We start from the raw sequence: 12,951 nt of genomic DNA, 5'->3' as shown, positions 1-12,951 counted from the left end.
GGTAGGGCATGTCCCACCCACGGACGGTTCAAGGAACTGCGAAAGGATAAAGAAAAGAACGAAGAACAAAAATAAAAAATATTGTCAGAAGTGGGATTTGAACCCACGCCCTCTCTCGAAGACCAGAACTTGAGTCTGGCGCCTTAGACCACTCGGCCATCCTGACTTGTTGATATGTGTTTGTTAAATAAAGTTAAATACAATACTTTGTATTGATAACCGACCAAAAAAAAATTAAAATCGACTCTGCTGGGGATCGAACCCAGAATCTCTGGTTCCGTAGACCAGCGCCTTATCCATTGGGCCACAGAGTCTTTGATGTTGAATTCTGAGTATGGATTATATTTATTAGCGTTTTCAACAAAAGTTGGCATACTCTAATGACTAAAATCACACACTTAAAATTAAGATTAAGATTTAGATTCAATTCAAAACTCCTACAAATCAATTTCTCTTGCAATTATTAACTAAACTGCATTTACAAGAGTACTCAGATCCATTTTCTTGCTTGTTAACTACATGCAATGGATGTGTTGAAAAACAATTTCAACTATTGAATACATGCAATAGGTGATGAATAGGTTGTTGAAAAACGTGTGGATAAATTGGGGTTGAAAGTGTTCAATAGTTGAAACCAAACCACGAGTGGGTGGGGGAGGGATGAGTCTCCTTCCTACACTTGACAACATCTTATTGGTTGCTGTGATTTTTAGATTTTTATTTCATCCTAATTATTTGGGGTCAATTAAATTTATTTTTTCACCAATATTCATCATTTATTTTGTCTATAAATAGAGACTTTGATTCATTTCATTTGGACACTGAAAAAAAAAAAAAAAATTTCCCACTAATTTTTCTATTTAGCTTTCAATAAACTTTAGTTTGTAGCTCTAAAAAAAGAATATGAAATAAAAGTGGTGAAGTATGGTGTTGAATTTTATTAAACAAAATTATTGTAGTGAGTAAAAGTTGAATGAGTGCCGAATTATTAGATGGAAGAGAAAGAAGATGGTATGAGCTGAAAAAGGTGGATGTTGAAAAATAAAACTGTTGTATATAGCCTTTGTAGTATCAATTTATTTTATTTTTTTCTTAATCCTCCTATTCTGAAGTGAATGAGACTTTGTAATCCAAAATTCTTATGGAAATTTGATTTTAGATTTTGCTGAACGATTCGATATGAACAAAAATTATTAACTACAATCACCGTAGCGCATAATTTAAATAAGTTGTTATACTAGTTTTTTTTGTTTACAATGAGTTGAGGATCGAACCCAGAACCTATAGCATACTACTCAAATCCCTCACCACTAGACCAAAACTAGTGGGTTGTTATACTACTTTGTTTACCTCAACAATTTCACGAGTAGCGTTAATTTTGAATGAATAAATAAGTTGCTTTATCATACTTTTATTATTGTTTTGGCAGAATTGACAAATACTGTATTCTAATTCACATGCTTAATGCTTACTATGATTGAAATGATATTTCATTCAAATTAACATGAACTGAGCACCGTTATACAGTGCAACCCGCAAAAAGTTTAGAATGAGGGAGACATAACATTACTACTAGTATTATTATCCCCAACACTCTCAAATCATTATGTTTACTGTTAAAGCTACATGTAACATTTTACAGCTCAATATTGCTCACTTGTCTCGCTGTCTCAGCTATAAAAAAGGAGTTGCATTGTTCCTTCCACTATCATTTTCATCTCAACCATTTACATACAAGTTCTTCGTCGAGCTAGAGCTGACATACAAAAATGGAGACTTGCAGGGTTGCGATAGTTTTCACCATCTTCATTATGGCAATACTTGTCTCCGCTCCCTGTGGTTTCGCAGAGAGTGTAGCTGAAGATGTTGCTGCAATTCCACCAACACCAATGGAAAGCAAAGGAGTAGTAAATCTTGGTGTCTCACCTACACTTGCAGTCATTACCTTTGTGGTTACTTGGTTCATATAAACTTTGTGATGATAGTCCTGTTGTGCAATTGTTGAGGAAATGCAAAATCATAAATTGTTTTAGTTCTTTAATTTTATTGGATATTTTAGTTTGTGACACATTTCACATTTATGCAATATTTCATTCACTTATAATACAATAAAGGATCTAACTCTTCTAAAATGAGCTGTTTAGAGTCTAAGTAACTGATGATTAAATTAGTTGATATTTGAAGCACATTGTAGTAAATTACAGGTTTATTGAAACAATTCTTAATTTTCCACTTTAGAGGAGCCGAACCTACGATAAATACCATAAACATGAAACACTCGGTATATTGAAATTGAACTTCAGACATAGTCCTCAAGTTAAGAAAGACAGTTGCACAATGAATTGCAATCTAGTCAAATGAAAAGAAAACGAAAACGCTTAAAACAATACTCCTTAACCACTGTACTAAACTACTTAACTACCTAAAGAGTCCTTGTTCATTCTGGTATTCTGTTATCACTGTCCATATTGTCAAACACATCAAATTTCTTAAGAAAGCAAGCAGAGATGGTTTCTGTCAGTTTTCTATTGAAATTCTTTACTAACCTTCAATGGGGATGATAGAATAGAAAGGATAAAATGAAAGGATATATACCCACATTACTTTGGTATACAATTCAATGAACGTGACACACTTTAACAAAGAGTAAAATACAAATTTTCCACCAGAAAGCGATTTGCTAATCTGCAACCAAGTCCTAATCTCAGATATCATCGTTGAACTATGGAACCAAAAAGATCATGGTATGCGCGTTTAGGAGCATCAGGTCGAGCAACTATCTCCACGACTTTATAAGCTGACTCAGGATAAGCCAATGATTCCACAGCTACCTCTGCAACTTGATCTCTGGATATGGAACCTTCATAAAGGGTGTCCTGATACAAAGAAAATTAAAAAATTCAAATTTTGTTCTACAAGCATATAATAAATTTAGATTCTGTTGTGCAAATGTAATAGAAAGACAGATATTTAAGCAATACCTCTGGCTCCATAACAATATTTCCGGTAGGAGGATCGTTTTTCAACCCTCCAGGTCTTATAATTGTGTAATTTATACCAGATTTCCTGATATGATTTTCTGCCTGTAACTTTGCTACTAATGTGAGTCCAAAAACGTTGAGAAAGATGTAAGCTGGATTGAGTAGCTGCCCCATAGCTGCTCCATTGACTAAAATGGAGCTTATAAGAATGAATCTGTTTACGTTGACTTTCCTGCATGCTTCAACAAGGTTGACAGTGCCAAAATTGTCAACCTGCATAATATATCTCTTTATTATAAGAAAGGGTTGTATAATAACAAAAGATAATAATCCACCCAACCTAGTTCCGTTGGCGATTTTCTTTATAACTTGATAAGTATTCTTATGATCTGATGCTATTTAAAGGACAGATCATGTTTCAAATTCGTATTACAAACATTTTATTCCTTAACTAGTGTAGAATATAACCTTGGAAAGTCGTAATTCCCGAAAGAGAGTGCACATGACAAATAATGCATAAAGTTAGCAAATCTAAGTACGATAAAACATTTCTTCATCACGTCTTCAACTTTATCCAATATCCCAAAATTATGTTGGTTACTAAAACAAGAACCGTGGCATGAAAGAAAACTATAGAAAATGAAGAAACAGATATCCTGATTAGTGTTATAGTTTAACATAGAAACCAGAGGGAAAATGTGGAATTAATAGTTTCAAGTTTCAACAACAAACCATGTATATAATGTAGCCTACTACAAAAATGTAACAGACAACTTATTAAGGCCATTTATAAATCATCCTAAGTTCTAAATCTAAACCAAGTCAAGGCCATTTATTAATCAGTGGCAGCTGATATCAAAAGTTAGGCATATCAAAAGTTAGGCATGCTAACACGAAAAAATGAATATACATCAAACCATTACAACATGTACAAAAATTTAACAAACCTTCCATGGAGCAAGCAAATCCCACCCTGGCCGAAAGCCTGTGGCACATACTACTGCTTCTGTATCATCGCCAATAGCTTCGGCTAGCTTATCAGAACCCTCTGTAACATCAACTTTAACCTGCATATGAACTCACCATATCTCCAAATTACAAACCATGTCATTCGCATACACACATGTCTGTGGTTTAATTGATTTATTTTGAGATCATCTACAAGTATTTGTCAGACTATTTGGTATAGATCATGGAACAACATATGATATGACACGTCTATAAGCTATTTTCAGCTTATTCTCATAAGCTCTAAAGGATAGCTTATATGAAAAAAAACAACTTATAGTATGAAACAGTGTAGTCGATCCCGCGGGATCCCGGTGGAGCGTCCCGTCTCAGTGCCTTGCCGCTACGGGTAGGGTGGGAGCGGTGCAGTTACAGTTCCCGGCCGCTACAGTCGGGATCTCAGTGGATCGGAGCGGAGCGGATCCCGGCTCCATATCCCGGGTCAGGACTGCTATTTCATGTTAGTGGGTTTTAAAGGGTATTTTTGAAATTTGACTGATTCTAGTAAGGGCACAGTTGGTTTTTTACATGTCCTTTGTTTTGTTTTTTTTTATTTTTATGGAATTACATGTCCTTTGTTGTTAACACACTTAACCGTCATTCTCACCATCATATTCTCTCACATTTTCACCGATCCGCCGCTTCACCATCATCAAAGCTTCGAGTCTTCGTCTCCTCGACCACTTTACCTCATCAAGGCCGATGGGGATTATGTTGAAGAAGATGAGTTTAAGGATGATTTTTAGACTTATACTTTGATGATGAACTTGAGTTTTAATTTTTAGTTACTTTATTAATCTAAGTGTTGGAGACTTGAATATTTTCATGCTTCTTTATTTGTTTGACTTTTGTTGGTAATTTGGATGTACTAATGTTTGATCAAGACCTGAGATTTGTGTTTTGAATTTTTATTTTTATTTTTTTGGTTTACAATGAGTGGGAATCGAACCCATGACCTATTGCGTACTACCCAAACCCATGACCTATTCATAAATTTTTAATTTATGAATGTTTATGGATTTTGAGATGTTTGTTTAATTTTACATTAATTATATGTTTATAGTATTATTTATGTAATTAAAAAAAATGAAATAACGGCCTTCCGGCTACCCGTGATGCCGCTATCCCAATTTTGGGGCTGGCCGCCCGCTCCGCAATCCGGGATTAACTACCATGGTATGAAAACACTTTGACTTGGAATATTAATAAATATACATGAACGAAAGACAAACAGGTAACAAGTTGCGCCTCTACCTTTTTACATAATCACTTAAATAATAAATAAGTGCACTTTTGCTATAGGCCCTTAATTAAGTTAATCCAAACAGGGAAAATTGCTTATTAATCAAATCACAAAAAGACACCCAATCAATGACAATCAAACTAAATTAACATGGTAATAAATTGGATTAACCTTAAATTGAAGTACTTTGCAAGATAATGGGAAATAGAACTTACAAATTGAAGAGATGGATTGGTAGATGAAAATGAGGTCCGAGCCTTTTCCAAATCTCTAACCCCAGCCTTAACAGCAAAACCCTTAGCAAGTAACTGTTCAACGATTCTTTTCCCAGTGCTACCAGTAGCACCAGCAACAAAAACTTTCTTCTTCAAAATCAAATCATCATCTTCCACTACTTTCCCTGTAACTTGTTCAGTGATTTCACTTCCTTCCATCTAACAAAAAAGTTGCTATTAACAAAAAAAGCTTAACGCGTTTTGCATTGAAACGATGAAATCTAAACAAGACAGAGATGAAGTGTGATTTACCTTTGCGAAATTGAGGAGGGAAAGAGATTTGGTTCTGAAGGAAGAGGAGGCGGTGAATTGGTGAGTGTGGAAAGTACTAGGATTTCTTACAATAAGTGGAAAAGCCATTTAAACTCTGCCATTGTGAAAACGCAGTTTTTTTATTGTAATTTCCAGGTTGCCAAACAAGACGCTACAACTTTGCCACGTATTCATACACCTTTTCTCATACGACGACGTCGTTTTCATTTGTGATGGTAAAATCCCATCGTGTCGGCCGATTAAACAATTAACGGTCCAGATTATTTTGTTTAATATTTTTAATTAATTAATTAAATAATCATTTTTTGAATATTATAGAAATTACTTCCCGCGTGTTGTTGATCCACTTACGGCTCAAATTTTCATCTGCTATGTGAAATGATGGTAGTTTTATCACAAACGGACTCATCTGCTAAGTTTATTACATCTATTCCTATGAAATGATGGTAGTTTTATCCCTATTTTTTTTTTACAACAGTTTTATTCCTAATCCTAGGCACTTCTGAAAAAAAAGATTTAGCTAAAATTATAATATTCTTGTAAACATCCATAATGGGTAAATACATATGAATTTATTTTCATTTCCATGGGAACTTTATTCCACTTTTTATTTTATTTTTAAAGTTTTTTAATGTAACATATTTCATAAAATTTCATATGCATTGATATTTATTTTTTTACGAGAATGTCCTATTTAATCTATCATTAAAAAATGTCAACACCCTCTCTTTCCCCTTGCCTCTCTTGTCATATTGATAATTATATGGGTAAAATTATGTTGGATATTTTCGAAAATATATTTGAAAGATTGCAATGGTTAATTTTAAATTCAAATTTACATTTTTGAAATCCTTTCAAAGGTTGTGTCCCCTCATCATTTGACATAAGTTTCTCTATAAATAAAGACACTTAAGAGGCAGAAAACATACAACATAAATTATATTTCCATAAGTCAGGATTCTGTCTAAAAAATATTTCTAAATATTTCTTCATTTCTCTAGTGCACAAGAGGAATTGTAAGGAACTTTATTCTGTAAAATATCATTGATCGATATGTTTGATATGTGTATGCAATCCATGTCAAGGTTTCCAAAGTATCCTGAAGGGGATTCACCGGTTAACCCTTTTATATCCAGTTTATGGTGGGGGCAAATCGAACCTAAAGTTTAGTGTGTTCACACACGCTTTGGAATTTATGTGCAATATGTTCATCACGTCGTTCATCATCTTCTTATAGTTTGAGTATTTGCAGCACTCCTCCAACAAATGTTCTAACAAGTTATGGGCTACAAATGAGTCGAATTTGTCTGAACTCGACTTAATAAAAATTGGTTTATGTTAAAACTTAACTCGAGTTTGAAACGAACTTTATTTGTAGTCCAAGTTTGGCCTGTTTAAATTTCACGAGCAGTATGGTTCAAGTCATTAGGTTTAGTTCATTTTAAGATCGAGAGTTCGACATGAATACTTTCTCTAGCTCGAACTCAACTCCATTTGAGAGTTTACTAATAATTTGGACCAGTTTATTGGCTAAACAACTCAAGTAAAAAAAATAATAAATCTAGATTCATAAATAAATTGGATTTTATACCAATTTTAATGAAAAACTCAATAAATATATTGTGCATAATAATTAATATTATAATGCAAACTCCAAATCAAATTTTGGCATCTTCTGTTGCTATTATTATAGATAGATAATTTTATTATCCATTTTTCCATGTACACTCCAATGTGGAACTATTTGTTTTGAAGTATTTTATATATAATCGATTATCTAAATGTATAAACTAAATTTATATAAATATGAATGTAAAAAAAATTCAAATGTATAAATTAAAAAAACTTTTAAAGTGTTATATATATATATATATACACACACAATTGAGTCCATTTGTGAACCAAATGAGTCAAACTATATATAGCTAGTTGAGTTCAATTGACACCATCCTCCTTATCAATATTAGTTATTATTATCCTCTTCGCATCAGTTTTTTTTCGTTAGAGATGCTTCTTAAAAAGAGAACAAATTAATGTTTTTATTTATTTTTTGAATCACAAATAGCTTATATATTTGATAATAGAAAGCAAACTTACAATTGTTTGGATTAATGTTTTTATTTATTTGTTGAATCACAAAGAGCTTATGTATTTGATTAGAGCTATCAAAGGGGCCGGCTCGCCCTGGCCCGGCCTGGAGGGGTCCGATCAAATAAAGGGGCCGGCCCACTCGACCCGTTAACTTCATGGCCCGACCTGCTTAGCCTGGCCCGATAAGCAAAAGTTTACACGGCCCGATGGACCAGCCCACTAATTTTCATAGTCTTTTTTTTTGAAAAAAAAAACATATTATACTAAATTTATGTTATATTTCTTAACTAAATCTTCAAAAAGGTAATTCGTATCCCTATATTTTCTCAACTAATTTTGTATTTTTATTTTTATTTTAAATTAGCCATGTTGTTGCCCAGTCACTTGTCATGTCACTCAACCAAGCCACGCCACGATTAATTTTACTGACGGATCTAGTGAGGACCAAAACTTATGACTTTAAATTTTAGAGGCGCTAAATTGAAGGAATTGTTTTTAGAAGGACTAAAAATACATTTTATCCTATTTTTAATGGGTTTCACACGCGTATATTTATCTTTCTCTTAATCGATCAATAAATATAAGACTAGTAGACTTATGTAATTTACTGTTTTATACTATTAACTAGTTCAAAGACCCGTGCATTCGCACGAGTCATTAACTTTTATTCGATATTTAAGTTTGTCATTATATTATGATAGAATATTATTTAGAATACTATAAAAAAATATTTAGAATAAAATATTTAAATATTTGTTATATAATATTGTTAAAATATAGGTGAAATTATTGTGTTTGGTTTTTTTTTTTAAATTTATTAAATAAATAAATTTGATTATAATTATCGGATCCCTTTCTTCGTCAAGGCGCGAAGCAGAGCATCTGCAGCCCCGAATTCTCAATCACTTTCTTCTTCTTCTCTCGGGGCTCCGCCGTCGTCATCCTCTTGAACGCTCCGCCGTCGACTCGCCACTACCTGACTGTGTTGCAGGAATCGTGAATTCCGGTGAGGTTTTTAACTTTCAGTAAGTTTTTCACTCGTCCATTTTTAATTTAATTTCATGTTCTAGTAACCCAACTAGATTCATTACTTTAACTTCATTCTCCCATGATCAAATTCAAATTTTTCAAAATCATCTGATAAACCCTAAACCTAGCCTCCAATCTGATTTCACACCGATTCCGCTTGTTTTACTTAATTTTTGATTTTTGTGGTTCATTAACAATTTAATCTATGTTTTAATTTGTGAATTGAAAATGGTGCTAGGTGAGATAAGGTTTGAATCAAATTGAAGGTGTAATGGGAAGTGAGAATGGAAGTGATCCATTCAAAGGGGTGGATTGGAAATCTGTTGGTGGTGAGATGCAACAAAACCCTAGTGTTAAACCAGCACTTGCAAAACGGCTCCCCAAGAGAGTTAGGAACATACCAGACTATTATTTCCTTCCTAAATGGCCACTACCTTCCGCTTTGTTGTTCTGCACTGCCTGTATTGCCGGTGGAGTTGGTGCCGGTATGCTAGTAGAAGCCTGGATCAACAAGAAAGTTAAAGGTACTCATATTTATGATTTCTTCTCATTTCCTTCATACTAACCTCTCAATTTAGGTGTGTCTCAAATAGAGTAAATCAGCATTTTCGTCCTCAAAATTGTAACGGCCGAGTAATTTAATCCCTCATATTTATGAAACAGCAGCAAATTAGTCCCTTAGATTATAGAATGTCAATCAATTTAGTCTCTCCATCAAAATATTTCTTTGGTAAATATCTATAAAAACCCAATGAAAGACCTATTGGCTATATATTGAGTTGAATAATCTTTTGCTACAGCGGTATAACTTATATAAGCGTAAGACCTTTACAATTGTGGTTGTGGTGTTGAATTTGCAAATTTGAGGGGCTAATTTGATCGACCCTTAAATGCTTATTTAGTTTATGGGACTAAACATGTGTGCTGTGGCCCTAACGCCAATGACTAATACTAATTTTAGAATGTGTTTAGATTGATAGAAAAAGTTAGAATGAAATGGAATGAAATAAAATAGTATTCATATTGTATGGCAAATATTCTAGAACCTGATGGAATACATTCTGTTTTTCTTTTCAGTTGAAAAGCTTCCTATTTCTAGTTTTCTGCTAATGCTAGGGTACTATCAAACTTGGTGTTATACTTATACTCATTGCTTTCATGGAAACTACCACTTGAACTTTTCCATTCCGATTCATCCACATTTTTCTTTAAGAAATAAAATAAGCAAAACAAAAATGGACTGGCACCCATTCGCCTTAGTAATACCAGACATGACTTTTTAGGTGTTGCAATAATCCGACAGAGTTCTTTGCATATTATCTCTTATGCAGATGATGACGCTTCACTGATAGAGTTCTTAATTAATAATTTTCTAGTTCTTAACTAATTAATAGTACTCTTATAGTAGAGTTCTTTGCATCATCTGCATAGTAATATGAAAAGCATAATATTCTAGTTCTTAATAATTTGATAGAGTTCTTTCCATATTTGTAGAGTTATCTGTATAAGAAATGTTCAAAAAGTAGAGTAGACGTAGAACACAATTCTCCTTTGTAAGATCTGCTGATAAAATTAACCCAAGGAATATTTTGAGCACATTGGTTGAACTACCATGCATTTTACTAATCTGCCATAGAGTTTGAATCTTGTGTCCCCAACATGAGAATTTTAAGAAGTTCTGGACATCTTTTATACTAATACATAAATAATTTCTATTCATTTTTCCCATTCAAACAAGTAATATCTCTCGCATATCACCATTTTAGCTTAAGTCATAACAAAAAATATATAGTTACATAGTAAGTATCTCTAGTATAATAATAGAATGTTTCAGTATGTAGAGTTCTCATAATATTTGATATGCACTACTCGTCTTTATTGATTATTATGCTTTTCATTCAAATTTCAGAATTTGTCTCTGTTTAGACTGTCATTCAGATGTTTATTTCATATTTCTGTAACATCTCTTTGGATTACATTATGCTCTGCAATGCATACTTTTAATTGACTTAACTTACATCATGGTCTTAGTCATACATATTATTTCTTTAAAACAAAGTTATGGCTCACCTCATTAAAGTGATTAGGGTTTTGGGTTTGCAATTGAAGCTTTTAGACTCACGTTAATCACTGCTTAGTGTTTTACTTGTTTTACGGGGTGGTGGTTAATTTTGGGAAGACGCGTCTCATTTTCTTCTACCTTAGACGTTGATAAGTTTTCAGTTACCAAACTATGTGTTTGTTGTTCTATTGGTGTTCATAATTATGTATTTTAATGTTCAATGCATTTTAAGTAAGCTTGCTTTAGGTTTATGACTATCTCATATGTAAGGATTTCAACTGTTAGAAGCAAATATTCTAGGCTAAATGAAAAAGCTAAGTTGTTTGAAAACCAGTGTTTTTATTCTTAATTTGTATTTAAAATTTGAGATTTCGCCATGTTCTTTTATTTTTGTATTGCAGAGGATGGTGGGGTGATATGGGAGTTTGACAAATAAACTCTGGATTTTTTGGTACAACCAGTGTCACATTTCGCCTCTCCAGCACTCCAGTCACAAATTGATCTCCACTCAAACTTATTTACAGTTATTAGTTTAACAAATAAGCGTGATTCATAAGTTGTTTGTTCTTTCTTAGACTCTGTTGATCGAATGGTAGCTTATCAATTGACCTGTTTCCGTGAACATGTAACCCCGAAAGGCAACTAGATGTGACGTGATTTATGGTTTAAATTTATTCATATTCATACTCATTTTGCTGATTATGATCATTGAAAGGTTAGAATATCATCTATTCTTTAGGCCATTGAGACAACTTGATAACAATCATCGAGTCCGAGAAACATTTAATTTTGTGAAATCCTGGCTCCCAAACCAACTTTAGGCCATGAAAGATTTGCAATGTATGTATAAATTATGTGCCAAAAGAAAATACCATATACTTTTTTTTTTTGACGGAAAATATCACGTACTTCTTAAAGTTTATATTTCAAACTTCAAATAATAACATAATTAAATTTAAAACTTGAAAAAACCGCAACAACATTAAATTCTTAGTTTTTTCAGCAAAATTATTGGTTTTTTTTTTATACAAATAACAAATATTCTCAATTTAATACTTGAAGGATCATTCTCTCCAACTTAGCTCCTTAATTATATAAAAATAAAAACTAATCTCTGAAATATATAAAATCAATCATTTTAGTCCCTAATATATATATATGCTGCGTTAGTTACAGACATTTTAACCACAAAGACTACGTGAAAAATTTAATACATTTTAGGGACTAATTATTTTTAAATTAAATCTTTTGATTTCTCATTGTCTCAATGGTGTGTGTGTGTATATATATATATATCTTAATAGAGCTTAGAGTTGTTTAGTTAGTTAGTCAGTTAGCAAAAGTTTGTTACAATTAACAGAAAATAGTTATAAACAAAAGTAACTAACATTGAACTTATAAAGAATTTTTAGATAAGTATAATTAATTTTCTTAATCACATATTAAAATATTAAACTTGTTCTATTTTATTTGGATATATTTTAGGAATTACATCATTATAAAAGTGAAAGTAGTTAAATTTTCTTTAGTTTGTACTCTCAATTTTTTTTTTTTAGTTTGTACTCTCAATTAGTTTTCTGGTATTTCGTTTCCTTTCTTCTTGCCTAATACATTTCATACGTTTCTTCTTCAAGTCTTGTTCTCATGCATTTCATCTTAATTCAAGAAAATAATAACTTTAACTGGTTTAGTTTTGGTCTTTTTCTTAATCAGTATGATAATGATTGATGAACATTTGTTCCTTAGGCCTGTTAAGATACATGTATGATTGATGAAAATGCAAATTAGATAGAGATTTAAGCCACTAGGTTTGGTCTAGTGGTGAGGGGTTTGGGTAGTACGTTATAGGTCCTGGGTTCGATCCCCGGCTCATTGTAAACAAAAAAAGAAAAAAATTAGATAGAGATTTTTGACCATATATATGTATACAATATTGAAAGATACATGTAGATAAGTTTTTGTGTGATTTTAGGACTATGCAGGAGTGCT

The 12,951-nt window shown here is 32.5% G+C and overlaps 2 protein-coding genes and 2 non-coding genes across 5 annotated transcripts; 1 reads left to right on the top strand and 3 right to left on the bottom strand.

Moving 5' to 3' along the window:
* Positions 1-82: 82 nt before the first annotated feature.
* On the bottom strand, positions 83-166 carry TRNAL-CAA. Its single transcript has one exon. It is a non-coding gene; the product is annotated as a tRNA-Leu (tRNA).
* A 75-nt stretch (positions 167-241) lies between these two features.
* Positions 242-314, bottom strand: TRNAR-ACG. Its single transcript has one exon. It is a non-coding gene; the product is annotated as a tRNA-Arg (tRNA).
* A 2,297-nt stretch (positions 315-2,611) lies between these two features.
* Positions 2,612-5,933, bottom strand: LOC123881908 (uncharacterized protein At2g34460, chloroplastic). 2 transcript variants are annotated; one of them, XM_045930663.1, is made up of 5 exons: positions 5,760-5,933; positions 5,448-5,666; positions 3,929-4,048; positions 2,982-3,254; positions 2,612-2,876 (listed from the first exon to the last, which is right to left on the bottom strand). In XM_045930663.1, the coding sequence occupies exons 1-5, from the start codon at positions 5,865-5,867 to the stop codon at positions 2,712-2,714; spliced, it is 885 nt and encodes a 294-aa protein (XP_045786619.1). In that variant the 5' UTR covers positions 5,868-5,933; the 3' UTR covers positions 2,612-2,711. The 2 variants fall into 2 exon arrangements, with proteins under 2 accessions (XP_045786619.1, XP_045786620.1); XM_045930664.1 differs by having other exon boundaries at positions 5,448-5,681; positions 5,760-5,901.
* Positions 5,934-8,718: 2,785 nt separating this feature from the next.
* Positions 8,719-11,662, top strand: LOC123881907. The gene is made up of 3 exons (XM_045930661.1): positions 8,719-8,877; positions 9,139-9,424; positions 11,364-11,662. The coding sequence occupies exons 2-3, from the start codon at positions 9,172-9,174 to the stop codon at positions 11,396-11,398; spliced, it is 288 nt and encodes a 95-aa protein (XP_045786617.1). The 5' UTR covers positions 8,719-8,877; positions 9,139-9,171; the 3' UTR covers positions 11,399-11,662.
* Positions 11,663-12,951: the final 1,289 nt, after the last annotated feature.

This window comes from Trifolium pratense, linkage group LG4, assembly GCF_020283565.1.
Source record: "Trifolium pratense cultivar HEN17-A07 linkage group LG4, ARS_RC_1.1, whole genome shotgun sequence".
Classification (NCBI taxonomy): domain Eukaryota; kingdom Viridiplantae; phylum Streptophyta; class Magnoliopsida; order Fabales; family Fabaceae; genus Trifolium; species Trifolium pratense.
Note: the sequence above shows the minus strand (reverse complement) of the source record. Positions and strands in the feature narration are given on the sequence as shown.